The sequence below is a fragment of the Hemitrygon akajei genome, chromosome 11 (assembly GCF_048418815.1).
Source record: "Hemitrygon akajei chromosome 11, sHemAka1.3, whole genome shotgun sequence".
In the NCBI taxonomy this organism is placed as follows: Eukaryota; Metazoa; Chordata; class Chondrichthyes; order Myliobatiformes; family Dasyatidae; genus Hemitrygon; species Hemitrygon akajei.
Window position 1 is genome coordinate 37,092,922 of NC_133134.1, and position 19,594 is coordinate 37,112,515.

General features: G+C 39.1%; 1 protein-coding gene across 1 annotated transcript in view; it reads right to left on the minus strand.

Moving 5' to 3' along the window:
- card11 (caspase recruitment domain family, member 11) overlaps positions 1-19,594 on the minus strand; it is a 302,244-nt gene that overhangs the window by 42,181 nt on the left and 240,469 nt on the right. Inside the window, exons 13-17 of the mRNA XM_073060648.1 lie at positions 15,856-15,923; positions 12,776-12,908; positions 11,135-11,336; positions 5,552-5,678; positions 3,455-3,695 (exon numbers count right to left, since the gene is read on the minus strand). Coding sequence (XP_072916749.1) covers positions 3,455-3,695; positions 5,552-5,678; positions 11,135-11,336; positions 12,776-12,908; positions 15,856-15,923 — 771 coding nt within the window. The remainder of the gene's footprint in view (positions 1-3,454; positions 3,696-5,551; positions 5,679-11,134; positions 11,337-12,775; positions 12,909-15,855; positions 15,924-19,594) is intronic.

Sequence of the window (19,594 nt, forward strand, 5' to 3'; positions counted from 1 at the left end):
TAAGGGAAGAAACATGACACTTTTACAAAGGGCTAGCACAGGCATTTGTGAGCCAAATGGTCTCCTACTCTACGGCAGGACTATAATGGTGCCTCCTTCTAATCTACCCCCATAGGACGCAACAACTGAGCTGTGTTTAAACCATTTTAAATGGACTGCTGTTTTGATTACCCAATGTGTTCTGATTGGCCGATTCAGTGCTCTTTATCGACGGTCCTTACCCAGATGATGTATCATGCATATAGCAAACATTGGCAGATTGATTTCTTCCAGCTTAAAGGGGAATTAAATTGGCATCTTAGGACCATCTGGCTTCTAAAACATTTTAAAAAAATGAACTCTGAAGAATTTTCATTTACAATTGTATCTTAATATATGGTGCCCTGTAAAAATATTCATTCTCCAGCCCTTTATTCACATAAATGAGGGAACAAGGATTTTGATCAATTTAACTGAAAACTTTTATTTGTGAATCACATGCTCCTTTTCTTTTTACAGTAGGGCCCAAATAAACAGGGAAAATTGTAAAGCATGAAAAAATTAAAATTCAAAGACTGAAATGGCAGCAGTTCAGAAGTATTCAACCCTCTTTGCTCAGTCCTTAGTTGAACCACCGGTCACAACCCTTACAGCCAGTAGTCTTTCTGGATAAGTCTCTTAGCTTTGTACAATGTGATGGAACAAGATTTGCCCATTCCTCTTAGCAAAATCGCTCAAGCTGTGCCAGGTTAGGTGGGAAGTGACGGAGGACAGCAGACTTGAGGTCTTTCTAGGGCTGTTTGATTGGGTTAAAGTCAGAACTCTGACTGGGCCACTCAAGGAACATCAGTTTTCTTCATTTGAAGCCACTCCATGTTTGCTCTTGGAGTGTTGAACTTCCTCCCCAGTTTAAACTTTGTCACAGATGCTAGCAGGTTTTTATCCAGGATCTCTCTGCATTCATCCTCCCATCAATCCTGATCATTTTTCCAGTCGCTGCTGCTGAAAAGAATCCCCAAAGCTTGATGCTACCTTGACCATACTTTACAGTAGGAATGATGTTACCTGGTTGATGCACACTATTAGATTTATGCCATATATACCACTTAGTGTTGAGGCCAAAGAAGTTTCCCTTTAACTGACTACAAATCCTTCTTCCAGATCTTTACAGTATCTTCTAGGTGACTTTTATCAAAGTCTTTAAGGACAAGCATATGCTTTTTTTTTAGTAAATAGGGCTTCTTCTTTGCTACTCTTCCATAAATACTCTTTTTGTGCAAGGCCTTAGAGACTGTGCCGTAATCTCCAGTCATAGCCATTGTGTTTTGGAGTTCACTCAGAGTGACTGTCGGCATTACACAACCTCTCTTAAAAGCGCCATTCTTCTCCGGCAACTATGCTTAGAAGGAAAGCCTGACCTAGGCAGTATGGCTGTTATTTCATACTTTTTCCCACTTTTTCACAATGGACTGCACTGCGCTCCAAGGTACGTTCGATATATTTGAGATTATCTTGTACCCTTTCCCAGATTTGTGCTTCTCTGTTATCATTTCCCTGACTTGCTTTGAATGCTCTTTTGTCTTAAATTTGGTTTGGTCTGTTGAACATCTACCATACTGTTGGGCCTTACGGGGGGTGTGGGGGGGGGGTACTTATTCTTATGAATTCATTGAAAACAGGCAATCCTCCAATTTTCTACAGCAACAAACCAGGTGAGTTGGTAAGGTAATACACAGTATCACACTTGAGGAAAATTAGTAATTACGAAGTGGATGAATAGGCATTCAGCTTCACAATTTTAGCTTTTAATATTGAATAGACTCTTCACAGGCTTTTCCTTTTGATTTGACATGATGCACTATGTTTTGCAGATAAGCTCAAAAATCCTACTTCAATATATTTTAAATTTAGAAAATGAGACAGTGAAATGTGAAACTAGTTGTGGGGGCTGAATACTTTTTCAAGGCACCGTACACCTTTCATTTTTATTATATGCTATTTCCAGGGGAAAATGAAAAGGATTACTTTGAAGTGTTAATCTTCACTCAGGAATAACACTAACTTCAAAGATCAGATGTTCAGACCCTACTCAAAATACTTAAGCATACTGTTTTAGACTAATATTACAGTCCAGCCCTTTGGGATGCAATGGTACATTGAGGTTGTACCATTCCCTGGCCTAAAAGATCTCAAGGCATGGAAGAGTATGGAAGAGCTACAGTCTGGAGCATCCGAAGTCTGATAGAGAGCATCTATTGATTGTAATGCAGGCAAGTGGCCAGCTCAGTGCTGCCAGGTCAGCATGCAAAGATTCTTGATCTAGCCAGTGCTAACCATGCTGTTCATTGACAATAATCTCTCAAGATCAGTAAACACAATGTAGAGCGCCACAATTACACCACTAGCCTCAGATTCCAATTAATTCACCACAGCCCTGTCATTCACTTATTATCAGTGAAGACTCACACCTAACTCCATTGTTTCCTTGTTAATTTGGCACTCATATCTAAACTTAACAGCCTGCACAGTTATTTTTGTACAGGAGGTGCCATTTTAGGGCTCCCAAGGCACTCACCATGCCCAATTCCTTGCTGCGAAGCTGTCCTAGTGACATTAGCAACACTTAACCCTCAGATTACTGTATGCAGATTAGCTGGCAAGTGTCCCTGAAAGGATTGTAAGATACATATTTGGCATCAGGTACTTCCACTGGTTCAACAGTTCCATTAATCACCCATCGGCAAAGGGGGGCCCTTTCAATGTTGTGTGACTGGTACAAATTTTAGCTTGTACGATGTACTGCTTTTGTACACTTAGCCATGCTGTTGCTCAACACAAGGTCCACAAGCAGGCCAAGGATGACATGTTCAACAGTTTAGCTCCTTAAGGATCACGTCTACAATCTGCAAAGCATTCACCAGTTGAATCATCAACATGAGCAAACATCCATGGAACCACATTGTTTTATGACATTAACATCACTTAATCCCTTTTACACTTCAGTGGCCGTTTAACAGGGTAGGAATGTTGCAGGAGCGAGATCTATAATGACCAAAGATGACCAACTTCTTCACATAGCTGCTTGAAAATTGAGCAAGTCTCATTACCTTCAGTTAAGAGCTTTTCATGAAGAACCATGGGAATCTCATATCTCAGTCATTGTTTATCTCATAAGTTTAACATGTATCAAAGACAATGTCTTATTATCATTATGTATCTATTATTATCTTAATATCCAAATTGCATCCAATTGAATCAACACTAGCTGATTTACTCTTGTGCAAGAAAGGGTACTTATTGGTTTCAACCATTCACATTCTGTGGATTTCACTTGACCTGAGTCCACTTCAGCTATTCTGTCCTCAGGTTACACAGTTCAAGACATTGACTTAACTGTCTGGCCAAGAATATCTCAGTAATCATGACATTTCAAATATCATTGTAAATCAGATGCATCGAATCAAGCCATAATTACCTGCAGTAACTAGGAATAGTGCCTTTTTCTAGGTCTTTGTCAGTGAACAGATCGACTCGAGCACACAGCCATTCGCATTTGCCCTGGTGCATGGTGTCTAAAACATGAATAATCTCATCACATTTCACGCACATCGAGCAGCTGTCTGTCTGTCCAGAGATACTTAGATTGACTCGAACGTAGAAAGAATCACCAGACATGATGGAACCATCTTCCAGATCCTTTTGCAGGCTCTTGTACCCTTCAGAATCAAGCACAAATTTTTTTGTCAGCTTCCAACTGATCAGAATCACTATGACCAAGTGCCTTACACCTGATATCATCTAAACCTCACAAAGTCCAATATTGTTGTTTGTTCCTGGTGATTGCTCCACTGATATTTTAATTGTTTCCACTGTCACATTGATGCCCAGCCTAAATGCCTGATGTGTCCCACTTATCAGTACTTCACAGCACCAATAAGGAACGAACCAGCTATTGTGGTACATGCAAGGGGACTACGGAATGGCGTCCCATCAACTCCTTTCAATGTTCTTCCCATTTAGTATTGCATTTGGCTTCCTTCCCTTCCAGTACAGGTAAAATATGATTAACATCTTCATGTGATAAATTGCAAGTGTGATGGGTCAATGTTTTGTGCTGTTGCACCCATCTTCAACTTTATTGCAAATCAATTCAGGTAGTCAATTAAATTCAAGAAACAGTTTTACTTCCATCACCACCTCAGAACTAGAGAATTCTGAAGATTTCCTCCGAAACTACAATTTAAATAGTTCATTTTGGTATCATTAAAGAGAAAGCAACTGAAATACAAAGTAATTCCTTTGGATTTCAAAGGAATACTCTCATTACAGCAACCTCCAATTGGAAATCATATAATTAACCCTCTCAAAGCCCAAAATGAATGTTATGAATTTGGTGTCTGCTGCTGTTTTTGATTTGTCAAATGTCTTTTCTCCACACAAAGCATGACCACAATTCACCTCTGAAAAAGATTTTCATGCTTCAGTGTACGTTATCAAATTCAATACATAGGCTTTAATAAGGAGTTTCACACCTCAGCCTATAACTAAAACTTCATCTATTGTGGTTTACAGGTTAAATTTAAAATTGTATCCATGCTTGAGTAAACAGACGAAACTTTCTGCAGCATTTTTGAAATACTCACGAATAACATTTTGTTTCTTTTGCTTAGGTTCCAAGCACGCCATTAAGGAACTGGTGATCAGCAAGAAACATGCACAACAAGCCTTTCAAAACTGAATCAAATTGACTACCTAGTGCCATGACGACAGATACTGTGAGTTTATGTCCAATGTTATACTGACTCTGGGGTTCTGTTTTCTTATATAATCACATTTACATGTTACTGGCATCTTTTTTCAGATACAATATTTTTATCGAAGTTACATATTATCCTCCAAATATCCTTCTGGTTGCCAAGGATGCACTAGGAGTTTAGAAATCTTCTATTGCCTTAATCATACAATACAAGAGCAGAACTTGCTACTTGGGGAAAAAATTCTACTGACGAATAGAAACTAGAAAGAGGATATAGCGAGCTATAAAAAGGCCCGGTGATGTCCCTAATGGATACTCTCATTCTTGACCCTTCATTTTATGGAAGATGCCTTCTAGACTGCTGTTTCATTTCTTGATATCTTAGTGAAAGATGAAAGCAAGGTTCAACTTGCATCCCACTTTATAGCGCAATATTGTAGTTTACATCATGTTATTTCTCACACTTATTTCATGATCTTGGTCTAGTTCTGAGAAAAAACAGTTTACACGAATGATTTACTGAGTTGGAGACATATTGGTGACTTTCAGCATTTCCCAAATTGCATTCAGCATTGAAACACTTTCAATAGAGATGCAACAGTAATAAATGTTTTTTCCCCAGCTTAAGTTTGAATACCCAACTACACTATTGTGAAAGTTTTCCATCAGACCCTTCTCATGGAAATTAGGTTTTACTTTGGAAGGAAATTTTTGTGGTTAATTGTTATAAGGAGACTGCATGTTCACTCCATTTTTGGCCTTTGGATTTACATACTTTATCCATTAATTACACTAAACTAATTGCTTTAGGCTTACCCTCAAAGTTTGATTTAAAGTGCAGTGTCACTGGTCCGTTGCAACGTTGTAATGTCCAATGGGCTTCTTCTTTCGTAGAGGTCTCCAGTGCAACAGTTTGAATTTCTCCCCTGATGCATCCTTCTAGCTTTAACGAGAAAGATCTCAATGAGGCCACACTAGAGTAACACTCTTGCAAATTTAACAAAAGTACAGTTGTCAAGAAAATACTGTATATTGGGTAGTGCTATGTTTTCATTTGCTACATGATTCAATTTTCATGAAAAATGTAACATTATGGAAAATGTTGATGAGTTTAAATGAATTGTACAAAATCTGGGATTTTCATTTTGAAGGTCTACTTCCACCACGCAGCATTGAGCATTGAAAGTCACTGAGTATCATTCCTCCCAATTCTGGATTCTGTGTTCTCATACAGTCACACATGAACAGTATGTCACTGGCTGCTTTCTTCCAACACAATTTGTTTTTAATGTTATCCTCCACAGATCTTTCTGATTGCTAAGGACACAATTGGTGAATGATTTTCACTCCAATTCCCCCGAACCTCTAACGGTTTAATGTATGGTGGACTTTCCACATTTTCAGCAGCACAGATGCTTAGCTACTGTTTCCATAACTTTCTGTAATACCTGCATTGAGCAAAATAAGCAGGTTTTCACTTTGTCTGTGAAGCATGCTTCAATATAGATCTGAGATGACTTTCCTGAGTAGGACCAAGGCCACAGCTGTAACCCCAACTCTGCAAGGTCTCTTACTTATCTTTCATTTCCTCAAGTAACCCACATAGTCTATGCTATAATCTGCCCTCTCCCTACGTGCCCATCTACAGCTGCTTGCTATTTCCCAACCCTACTGTAGTTGCTGGCAGCTGACTTTTGTTCCAACCTCACTAAATACTGTTCTAATCCGCAGCCTTTTCCGGGGTGTTTTCCCCACAAGAAAATAACACAACCACGGCCAATTCAGAGGCTAACAAATTTTAAAACAATATCCCATAAACAAAAAGAAGCATCAGCCCGCACTGCACAATAATGCCTTTGGAATTATTTCTCCATAAATATCTCATTTGAACAATGCTAATGTTTTAAGCACCTCAATCAGATAACTTTGCAATTCTTTATACTGCAATACAAGCAAGTTTACATTAGCTGATCTAATAACTAAAATGATGCACCCGTGAGCACGGAAGTTGTTTGTTAGTTTATTACTGTGGTCAGGCAGAATAAAGACTATGAATCATGATTTAAGAATACAACTGTAACCAAAATGACCAAAACTTGGGTCACACTTAAGACAGAGCAAGATTATAATTACTTAGGGCTGTCATACTTAGTTATAATCCATTTATTTCCCACTTTGGATCTGGCCCTACCAAAGCTAGTATTTATTCATCAATGCCTGGAGAAGATGACGGTGTTGAATTGCTGCTGTCCTTGTGGTAAATGTACAACCCGGGTGCTCTTAAGGAAGGAGCTCCAGAATTTAGAACCAAGGCAGGACTGTAACAAGGGGTGGTTGCCTGGCTGGGTTGAACTGAAGAAGTTATGGCAAAGTTCAGTTTTCATTAACCCATGGACCACCAGGTGAGGCATAGACCAGGTAAACTCGAGCGCAGAGAAGACCAAAGATGAGGATGGAGTTGAACAAAAAAAAAATCTTTACTACAAGATTGGCTTACAGGGAATTCAGGCATCACCACACCCAGGACAGGTAAACTCAAGGCTGAGCAAAACAAAACAAACACCATGGTGGGAGCTTAAATAGAGAAAACAAGGCACAGGTCCACTGGTAACTGAAACGAGACACAGGTGGAAATAATTAACTAATTATCAGGGGAGGAGGAATGTTTGAGCCTGGAAGACTTTGGCATCCTCTGATGATCATTCTGCTGAATTTCAAAGACTTGTGCAATTTGGAGCGGAACCTATAAATGGCTCACTGCCCTTTCTTTTTTGGTGATGGAGGTTGTGAGTTTGACAGGTGCCAGCAAAGCTAACTAGCTGAGTAACTGGTCAGTGATACACAGGCAACCACCACATGTCAGGATTGAATGTTTAGGATGGTAGGAGTGGTACTAATCAACCAAAATGGTTTGGCTTGTCAGGTGACAAGCTTCTTGAAAGTTACACAAGTTACACTACACTTACACAAGATTCTACGGTCTGGCATCGATGTCCTTCAGGATTTGAGGAGCTTGGCTATTGCTAGTGTTAGCAACCCTCTGTTGGATTGAATACCCAGGGAATATTTTGTTCTCTTTCCAGTTTCATGACTTTTTCCAACCCATGGAGGAGCACAGGTTCATTGGCTGAGGAGGACAAATGTAGTAATCAGGAGGAGGTCTTCAACCTGAAACACTGTCTGTTTTCCTGCCCATAGATGTGATCTGATATCCTGAATAGTTCCAGCATTTTTTGTTTTTATTTCATTACTTTATGTTTCTTTGACCCTGTTTAACCTGATGCCAATGAGACTGCATGGGCTCTGATTTCAATGTAGAGGACTTCAAGGACTACTCCAAGCTGTGACCTATCTCCAGATGTTTTAAAAGAGGATTTTGCATTGCCAGCTAGGCTGGATACAGCTTTGCAGGGACTTAATTTTGTGACTCGGTCTATCCTAATGATCTGTTTGGCTTTAAGGCTTTAATTATTCCTCTGCTCATAAGAGTATTGGCACAAGAAAGCAGCATGCTCGGCCATTTTGGCATTAACCACCTGGGAAATATCTGGAGCAGGGGTTCCCAACCATATTATGCCATGGGCTGAGGGGTCTGTGGACCCCAGGTTGGGAACCCCTGTCCAGAAGAGAATGGCAGAATTCCTCCATGAAGGACATTCGTGAATCAAGATCCTATTTAACAAGAATCTAATAAAATGTTTAGGTCATCATTGCTAAGGTTAATTGATGTTGCTTTTCCATATGCCAGATTATTCGCTGAATCTAAATTTCATAGTAGTGTACAATGGAATTTGAACTCCAATATTTAGATTGTTGGTCCAGGCCTCTGAAGTACTAATCTGGTAACTTAACTATGGAAAACAAACTGTAACAAACAGCCCCAGACATGAAAACTGCCATCTGATGGGAACACTGGGATCTTTATTTAACCATACTCAGTTTGTACTTTCCCTCACAAGATACTAAACATTAAACTTGCAATAGCTGTGGATCAGTATTTCTATCAGTATTTCTTGCAAAAGGTAAACCCAAGAGAAAGAGATCTGTGAGGAACTAACTCAATTCATTTCCATCATTATGTTTAAGAAAATCGACAGGTCTTTGCAAAGGCAATGTGATCTATTGTTGCTATGGCAATAAATATTAAGGTAGAGTTGCCTTAATTTCTCAAAGGGGCTTTCCCCAGGACTAGCAAACTGTGCAGAAGGATTGAACGGAAAATGAGTTTTAATTCCACAGATAAGACTTTCAACCTCTTAGAAAAAGAGATACATCACCTACCCTATTTTGAATCCTGTCTTTCAAGATTAATTAAGGCCTCTTTGCAAATTCCTAAGCAATAAAAGTACCTTTGCTAAGAGTTAATTCCCATCTAATTAATAATTATAAAGTGAGCTAGAGATAAAATATTTATACTATTAACAATCTTTCTGAAATATACGTGTTTACTTGGAATGAAAAATGTCATAAATCTCATTGGCATGCACAGGATTTTAAGGGTATGAATGAACATACGGCAACTAATTATAAACTCTACAATTAAGAGTACAAACTCAAACTTAAAAGAGTGAAAGAGAATTGAAAGATTGTATTTAGCAATTTACGCAAAGGTGCAGGTGGACCAAAATTAGGACCTTAACTAAAATACAGCAATTCCCAATTCCAATCTGAATTTTGGAAGAAATGTCTTTAATCACAGTGCTTGGAAAAATAATGCAGATCCCTTTTTATGGGGAAGGCCAGACTGACAAGCCAAATGAAATATGTATCACATGAATTGGGAAGTCCCATATTCTTTGGGAGTTCCCACCGTAATTAAGACCCAACTTTGAACTTTTCATAGAATACAATCTTTTGCAGTTTCCTACTACTCGTATTGAGACCAGTCGCATGTTCTGTGACTCCATTTAAGAACAGTTCTAAAGGAGAAAGATACATTTGAAGTAATTTACTTTTTTTTTCCAATTAGAGAGTGCATATAATTTTTTAAAGTGTTTATTGTCTAAAATTTTTACTTCCAATTTGCATTTTTAATATTATCAGGATGAATAATTTTAATTTTTTTTGGAATTTTTTTCCAATGTTTGTGAAGTTTTGACAACTGGTAAAATTGAAGGTGTGTTTAGCCAGCTGTCAAAGTATTTGTTGCCAAATACAGCAGGAGGAAAGGCTTCACCTATCAGGAGACATCTTCAAGGACATGTGTTACGGTTTTGGGCAGGTGCAGTAGTAGCTGTAGTCAGAAGGACAGAAATACTCTTCAATTTAGATATGTCTCACAGAACTTACAGTTTGCAACATTGTGAGAACGTAGAACTTTCTACAATAGAGAGTACTTTAAATGAATAACATGGTTGCATTTAAAGAGAATGTAGATAGGAATAGGGGAGGAAGAAATGGAAAATTCTGCCAATGTGTTTGATTGAAAGGATTATTGGGCGATGTAGTGTTGTCATTATTGTTGAGATATTAAAGCCAGCATTGTTTCAGTGAAAGCATTGCAGGATGAAAGTGACTTTGCCATCTTCCCATTTACCCAACAAGTTCTTCGTGTCATCAGGATGAACTAATGCACTTCACATATAATGAATCACTTTAAAAGTATGATCACTGTTGTGAGGTGGGTACATACAGGTAGTGAATTTGTACTCAGCAAGGTAAATGTAGCAATGAGATGGTCAATATTGAAGGATGAATATGGGTCATAAATTTCTGAGAACGCCTGCTGTTCTTTAGAAATATAGGGACCCAAGTAGATTTAATCTCAAAAGACTGACCCTCTTGTGTTGTAAAATTCCTTTAGTACCATGTTGAAGAATCGGTCCAGAGTAGCTATTCAAGTAGTTCATTCCACAATGCTCTGACATACAGGAACAATGCGCAAACCTCTGAGCCAGGCAGACACCTCGAAGTTCCCAAAAGTGGGTGAGAATTTGGATTAGTTTTAGAAAAAGGATGATCACAGCTCGTTTCAAGTGTTTTCTAGCTGAAATAGCTCGAGCCCACTTTATCCAGCTCTCAGCTTTGACAGTTTGCTTGTAATATAAATGGTAGGTTTCAAATTACAGTTGTTTATGAACAGATTGGTATCTGGTACTGGATTATGAATAATATCATATATCCATCAGCAAAGATGTAACGGCACGAGAATAAGTATTTCCCTATAGTCTCAGAGAACTCAAGAACATCCAGTCATCTGTATAGTTTTCAAAATGCAGTCATATTTTCCATTTCCAAAGCAATCATTGTTCTAAATACTGACACAGGTGTGAATTAGCATTTCCATTAATAAATTCCTCATGTCTCTGTTTCGGCCACAAGAGTACTGTTGGACTGTGTTAGCAGCACTAGGTTTCAAAGCCCGCCTCTTCTCCAATTGTTCAACATAATGATTCCTACCAAAATCATCTGGTGCCCTTCCTTCAGTCCTGCCTTCTCGGCCGTGGAGGCTGGCTGTACAGTCTGGATGAAAAGACCTCTCTCATTTCCGCCAACAAAAGAGATTTCTGACACCAACTTGTCACCGTCTAGCGTTGCATGCAGCATTTGTTTCAGAGGGTTACTGATCTGGGAGGCAGAGGTCACAGATGGACGAAAAGGTCTACAGAGATATATTGTGAAAAAGAGAAAATAACCAATCACTCATTCTTATTAGATTATTTCAAATGTAGTTCATAGATCTGAAATTTCTCAGATCATCACTTCTGGGAACTGCTAAACAGAACACGATCTATTTTTATTAATATTAAATAAAATTTCCATCTCTTCTACTGTTTTACATAACAAATCATGGCAGTGATGGCAGGAGCTGGAAAGTTACCTCAAGGCAAAGAATGGACAATGCAGATTGGTAGCCAATTGAACACCTTACCTGACATTTTCCATACCGGCATCTGACTAATTAGCAAGATTACTGTCTCACTGGAATAATGGCATTTCCAATAATACACTAACACTTTAAATGATACAAAAGTCTTAATCATTTTGACATGGAGAGAGTAAAAGTATTGCCAAATGAGCCTGCCTTATTACATCACATTTGTAGCTTTCTTAGAAGAATTTCTCTGATATTGGTAATGTGCAATAGCAGAGAATGGGTGAAAACAATTTGTTTTGCATCTTCCCCTTCATATTTATGGTGAGCTCAATGTAAGTTAAAATTGAGAGAAACTTGGAAGAGGTTAAAAATTGCTGATTCATGATCATACACAATCACATATTATCGCTACTGTACAAGGTGAAAGTTATTTCTAGTGAATTTAATCAGTTCTCAACCAAGACACAAGGGAGATCTGAATTATTGAACTAGATCTTGCTGGAAAGATAATTATGAATAACTGTCAATCAAACTCTCTAGTTTAGAGGTTCAACAAATTTCCACCGATTTCAGATAATAAATTATTGTCAGATGCGTTCTTAAAATGTAATTTTTAAATTTTGTTCTTACCTCTGATGTTTTTCTCTTTCTCTTTCTTTATTTCTCTTTCTGTCCCTTATTTGATGCTAATTCACACTATTTCACTGAGATAGGCCTACCCCTTCTCTGAGATTAATTTCTTGCCCGCAACAAAATGAATCTCAGGGTAGTATATGGTGACATACAAGTACATTGACAAGAAATTAACTTTGAACTTTGAGCTCCTTTCATAGTCTGTTTGGGTGAGGAGATGGACACATCAGCCTATTGCTCATCAAGGTTTGCTGTCTTTAATATCCCATTATCATCACGCAATTCCAGCAAATTATAGTGGAAAGATTTTTGAACTGAGAAACGCGGAAACATTTCTAACTAATGATGTATGCTGCAAGATGCACTGCACCAGCTAAATCTGGTTGGGAATATATTAGTCTATTAAAGATTGACCAATAATTGGGAGATATTGCCAACAATTGCACAGTGTAAACAGAGCTGCTGCTCTTGCTAATCAGGAAAATAAATGGAGAAAATGAAAATGGAAAAAATGTTTATGCCCGAGTACTGCAGCGTGATGTAGATATGCTCAGATTACTCCTGCAAATATATTATTTGTTCACCCTTACCTTTCCAAGGAGAATTTTCTGAATATGGAGTTGACATGATCCAAATCACATGCATCTAATGCTTCAGACTGATAGGAAGATGATGATGAATGGACAGATGGTGGTCCATGGGAGGTCCTCTCCTGATATTCATCTGGTTTACAACAATAGACCAATTAGTTACTGGAAGCATATGAAAAGATCCTGAGGACATGGCGTAGTAGTCCTGTATTTATTCAAGATTGCTATTGCTACTCACACATATCTTCAGGGATACTGGAATCAGTTGAGGTTTCATTTCCTTGCTTTAAATATTCTTAAATTACTTTTCTTTTCAAGATGGTCCCAGAGCATGGCACCTCGTTGCAAGCTGCTCCCTGCAGATCTACTCATTACTTCTATTAAATAATTGTTCTACTATTTTTAATTTAAATTCTCTGCTGCATTGTTACTGTTTTATCTTATTCTGCCTCAATGCACCATGTCATGATCTGATCCATATGAACTGTATGCAAGGTAAGTTTTCACAGTACCTTGTACATGTGATAATAACGAACCAAAACCGACACCAATGCATCACTGGAATGTACGTACAGAAGGAGTCATTTAACCTTGAGACCCTGTTTCACATTAAATTATATGATGGCTGATCTGTACTTTAACTCTATCAATGCTTATCCCTGGTTTATCATTCTCAGTTTTAACCTCTCAGATCTTTAACCTCCTGACCAATAGACCACAATCAGTAAAGTGACAACACCACCTCCTTAGCACTTATACCCCAGAAGGCCATGTTCACGGATTCTCTACCGTACACTCTATGCACTCTCAATTGCAGGGCCAGTATTTGCTCCATTTATAGGTTTGCAGACAGTATCATTGTACTGGGCTGGATCTCAAACAACAGGAATGAGAACAGGGAGGAGATAGAAAATCTATTGGCATGGTATCAAGACAGCAACCTTTTCCTTGGTGTCTGCAAAACAAAGGAGCTGGTCAGTGACTTCAGGAAACAGGATGGAGTACACGCCCCTGTCTGTATCAATGGTGCTGAGATGGTGATGGCTGAGAGCTCCAGGTTTCCAGGTATAAATATCACCAGAATTTATCCTGGTCCAGCCACATCGTACCATGGCCAAAAAAAAACACATCAATGCCTGTACTTGTTTAGAAGACTAAAGAAATTGACTCTTATCAATTTTTACAGATGCACCAGAGAAAGCATTTTATCCGGACGGGTCACAGCCTGGCATGACAACTGCTCTGCTCAAGACTGTATGAAAGTGCAGTGGAGTGTGAACACAACCCAGTGCGTCATCGAGACTCCACTGACTCCAGGCAACAAATACAAAATGCTGGAGGAACTCAGCAGGCCAGGCAGCATCTATGGAAAAAAGTACAGTTGACATTTTAGCAGGATTATCGAAGGGTTTTGGCTCAAAACATCGACTGTACTCTTTCCCATAGATGCTGCCCGGCCTGCTGAGTTCATCCAGCATTTTGTGTGTGTTGCTCAGATTTACAGTATCTGCAGATTTTCTCTTGCTTGTGATTTGGTTACTCCACTGACTCCAACTACATTTCCCATTGCTTCGTGAAGTCAGCCAAAATAATCAGGGGCCCTCTCCCACCCAGATCATTCTCTCTTCTCCCCTCTCCCTTTGGGAAGAACATATAAATTCTTGAACTCACGTACCCCCAGAGTCAGGGACAGCTTCTACCCTGTTATCAAAATCTTGAAAGGACCTCTCATTTGCTAAATTTGAATTCTTGATCTCCATTCTACCTTATTGTGATTCTTGTACTGTATCTGTTCACCTGAACTGCACTTTCCTCTGTAGCTGCTACACTACAGTCGATTTCTGCTTTCTTCCATGTATGGCATGACCAGCTTGGATGGCATGTAAACAAAATTTTTCCACATTCTCAAGTCAAGTCAACTTTTATTGTTATTTCGACCATAACTGCTGGTACAGTGCATAGTAAAAATGAGACAACGTTTTTCAGGACCATGGTGTTACATGACACAGTACAAAAACTAGACTGAACTACGTAATAAAAAAAACAACACAGAGAAAGCTACACTAGACTACAGACCTACCCAGGACTGCATAAAGTGCACAAAAACAGTGCAGGCATTACAATAAATAATAAACAGGACAGTAGGGCAAGGTGTCAGTCCAGCCTTCGGGTATTGAGGAGTCTGATAGCTTAGGGGAAGAAACTGTTATATAGTCTGGTTGTGAGAGTCCAAATGCTTCGGAGCCTTTTCCCAGACGGTAGGAGGGAGAAGAGATTGTATGAGGGGTGCGTGGGGTCCTTCATAATGCTGTTTGCTTTGCGGATGCAGCGTGTGGTGTAAATGCCTGTGATGGCGGGAAGAGAGACCCCGATGATCTTCTCAGCTGACCTCACTATCGACTAATTCTCTCAGTACACGTGACAATAATAAACCAACTTGCCAGTAAACCTGCTTTGGAGGGAGAGGATCCCACAGTACTGTAATACTTTTTATTAAGAGGTGCTAGCTTCCTCCCACAGTCCAGAGACGTACCAGTTGTATTGTACCAGGTTAATTTGTCATTGTAAATTGTCCCATGATTAGGCTCGGGTTAAATACGGGGGTTGCTAAGTGATGCGGTTCAAAGGGCTGAAAAGGCCTGTTCTGCGCTGTATCTCAATAAATAAATATTTTTTTCATATCACCGCAATATCCTGGCTCTAATTTTGAGGCTGCTCCGGACTTCACTATAAGACAAATTAATTTCCTTGTATCTATATCATTATCTTCCTTAATTATAGTAAGTAACTACATTATATCATCTTTCGGAATTGAGGAAATACAAGATGATTTTATGCATTGGTCTGGGCTATTTTGAAGGCCTTATACCTTTTCAGGTATCCAGTAACCATAAGTAAATTTAGCATTTCGTAGGATCTATATGAAGATTTATACAACTGCTACGTAACCTTTATTTAAGTGGAATCCCTCAGAGCATGTAGATCATGTATGCTCTCTTCACCTTCAATCCATTAACAATGTTTGACACTAACAGTCTGTACCTTACTAATCAGGATATTTGGAACCAAACTCAACTCACCATCTGTCTCTGTTTGGTTGGTATCAAAGTTGTAGCAGCAGATGCTGTCGTCGTCCTCCTCTGTTATACTGTCAGAAACCCAAATATGGTGATGTGTGAGAAAATAGAGGAAACTTAGTGGCATCATTGCTAATACAATATTGACAATATCACAAGAAAACTAAAGTCAAACTTATCAGTTCTCTAGAAATTAACTGGCAGAAACCATTCTCTCCTTAACCCCTCCCTGCACCACACTCCTTCCTCGATTACAAGTCAAATTTAAGGTATATTACAATGTCTTGTTGGTCCTTTCATCATGAAAGCATTCCCGTGGCCTCAGTCTGAAAGTGGTTTAGGCATCCTTGCCACATTGTGCATGTCAACAGTCCACATATTGTTATTACACCAACATTAAAGATCTCCCTTACAGAAAATGATCAACATGTCTAGACTGCAGAGACAATCAAGAAACCGAATGAAAGGCCAAATCAAAGATTTCCTTTGGTGTTTAATATTACACAGAATATGCTTGTTATTTCTTTTAGTTTGACCAAAATGCAACATTCTATTTGATTACTAGTTCTTACAGAAACATCTGCAAGTAATGATAAAAATACTAATTATTAAGATAGAGAACATTGGAGCACAGTTACTCAGATCAGATTATAAAATTTGTACATATCTATAACAGGATGACAACTCCTTGAATTTTGCTTTCACAGTTTATGAGATCAGCTAATGCTCTAAGCTGGGTCACTTCCTTACTCTTCTGATGACAGACATCCAGGAATGCATTTATAGCTACATAGCTGAAGCCACCCATTCATATTTTCCTGAGACAGCAGCATTTCGAAGCAGAGATGTCTGCAAAAAAATGCCAGCAACGTTGCCTGACAGCTGATTTAATTAAACTATCACAATATTTTGCCAAATGCCTATTATGGAGTAAATGTAAAGAGAACATTGCATATTTACACAATTCTTCCCCAATGACAGTAGTTGTGATGGAGTGACAGACAGGCCATCAATCAGGTTACAATTGGTCAGAAGATGTGACATTTCCAATTATTGTGTTAATTAATGGTTGGGGAATGAGAAAAGCTGGAGGAATATCTTGCTGCCACTCACGGTCAGGGTTAACACGTTACTAATGTACAGTAAGAGATACTAGAGTTTGTGCAATGACCATTAGGTTAAGCCTCAGCAAGGAAGGAAAGCAAAGAAGGGACCAATAAACACTAAATAAAAACTATCTTTGATATTTTTAAACTGTAATTGAAATATTAAAGGTAGCACTTGTAGAAAATTATACAGCCACAAAACCTAGAATTCACAGCATTGTTTCCTCTATACAAAATACTTTCATTGCTAAATAACAGTATGAATCAGAAATACAAAATGTATTCTGCTATGTTCTGAGTGTAACTCTCTCAGATAGCATGAGAACACATGTGTACTTATTAACCCTGGGGACAGAACCACCAATTAGGTCTCACATTGTTCATATATTAAGTGGCAGAACCAGTGCTGAAAAATATGGTAATAAATTCAACAATCACCTTGCCAGTGAGACCTTGAAGGCCATTCTCTACCTTGTCACCCATATTTGGCCTCTAGTTAAGTAATAGTCTGCAATTCTGTCCAGTTGTCAGTTTGGCTTTTACATTGGTATGGCTCATTTCCTTCCTTAACACTAGAGATTATGCAGATGCTGAAAATTTTGAGCAATATATACAACATGCTAGAGAAACTCAGCGAGTCAGGCAGCGGAGGAGGAGAATAAACAGCTGATATTTTGGGCTGAAACCATTCAACTGGACTGGAAAAGAAGGGGTTGTGGTGAGGCCAGAATGAGATGGTGGTGTGAGGGAAGGAGTGCAAGCTAGCAGGTGATAGGCAAGTCCTGATGAAGGGTCTCAGCCCAAAATGTTGACTGTTTATTCACCTCCATAGATGCTGCCTGATTTGCTGAGTTCCTCCAGTATTTTGTGTGTCAGTTTCCTTCTTGCCATTGTTAATTTGTCACATTGTGCCAGACCCCTCTGCAGTCCCACCAATCATTCTCATTCCCCTTCCACCTACCCAAAAGCATGCCAAGCCTCAACTTTCTCACAGCTTAAGCTGCCTGACTAAGTTTACAGGATTTGATGGCCTGAGAGGAAGACATTTAAATAAGACATGAAAAGCCTAAAGCACTAAGCATTCTTGGTTGGGGATATGGCATGAAAGCAGGAACCCCATCTTTGGTTGCTAGAGCTAAACACGTGTGTTATATGAAGAAATCCAGACATTCCACAGATAACAACAGTTCCCAATGACTGTTCAGAACCTGAATTTTTTTTTGTGTTAAGTCAGAAGTAAACAAAAAATGGTGTGGGAGATGACCGCAGAAGCAGCTGTAATGAGAAAGCAAAAAGTCAAATCCATTCGCATACAATCCAGAAGACATCCAGCACAGTGCTCAAACCACCAATTCCTGCTGAAAGTATTGCCTCCACCTCAGAAACATATGGTCTGGCCATTTCCAGATCTCTCAGCTGGCCTCACTCTCAACTCTGAAGCTCTGTTCTCAAGTGAGGATAGCAAAATCCCTATGAGCATCACTGGGGTTTCCCTTCCCCCCATTTGTGACATTTTTCAGGAGCGTTGCAGACAAAGGGCCTGAAACATTGTCGAGGATCCCTACCACCCATCCCTCTAACTCTTTGACCCACTACCATCAGGAAGGAGGTACAGAAGCTTCAAGACTAGGACAGCCAGACTGTATAACAGCTTCTCCCCTCAGGCTGTGAGACTAAAGATTACCCTGCTACCACTGAAGTCTGATCACTAGGACAATGAGCTGTTTCCTGTTTACTGGTGCTGCACACTACATGCATTTTCAATTATATTTTATCAATTTATTTATGGTAATATTTTGGTTAATTAGCTGTGTGTGATATACATTTTGTGGTCTTTAGGTATGATGTTTCATTTGGTTGTATGTATGTGCAGTCAGATAACAACAAACGTGAATGTGAACTTGAATTCAAGGAGTTTGAGGTAACTCTATTAACTTCAAGGAAGTCAAATGTCATGATGTCAATACATCACATTACATTCACGTGCGTATAGTGCTAATGACTCAAAGACAAATTGCTCCCCAGGTGGTGCTTACAAACATTTGTATAGGCATTGCAGAGAACAAAAGCAGGAGAAAAATTACCCGTCTTTCTTCAAATATGCACGAAAGCGAGCAGAAGGGGGTAAAACTAAAACAACAGATGACTTGATGTTCCCTAAGAAAATACAGCATTGACCAGAAACAAAATATCACAGCTGTTTTAAAAGATACGAGGTGGCAGTGATTTGATATATTGTTCTTTTCACCCTGGGGATTTGCTGGCTAGATTCTGTTTGAACAAATTATGAATAGTTCCAGCTTAACTAGGTGCTATTAGGCCCATTAGATATAAGCTAGTATTATCAGACTTTTGCTGCACAAGGGGTGTTATACCACAACAGAGCAGGTAGTACATCTGAGTTTAGAGCCGTAGAGTAATAGAGCTGTAAAGTACACAAGCAGGCCCTTCAGCCCTTCTATCTGTGCCACTATATTATTATGACAAGTCCCATTGACTTGCTCCAGGACCACAGTCACCCATATTCCTCCCATCCATGTTCTTACCCAAATTTCTCTTAAACATGGAATCAAACTTGGATCCACCACTTCTGCTGGCAGCTCATTTCACACTCACACCATCCTCTGAGGGAAGAA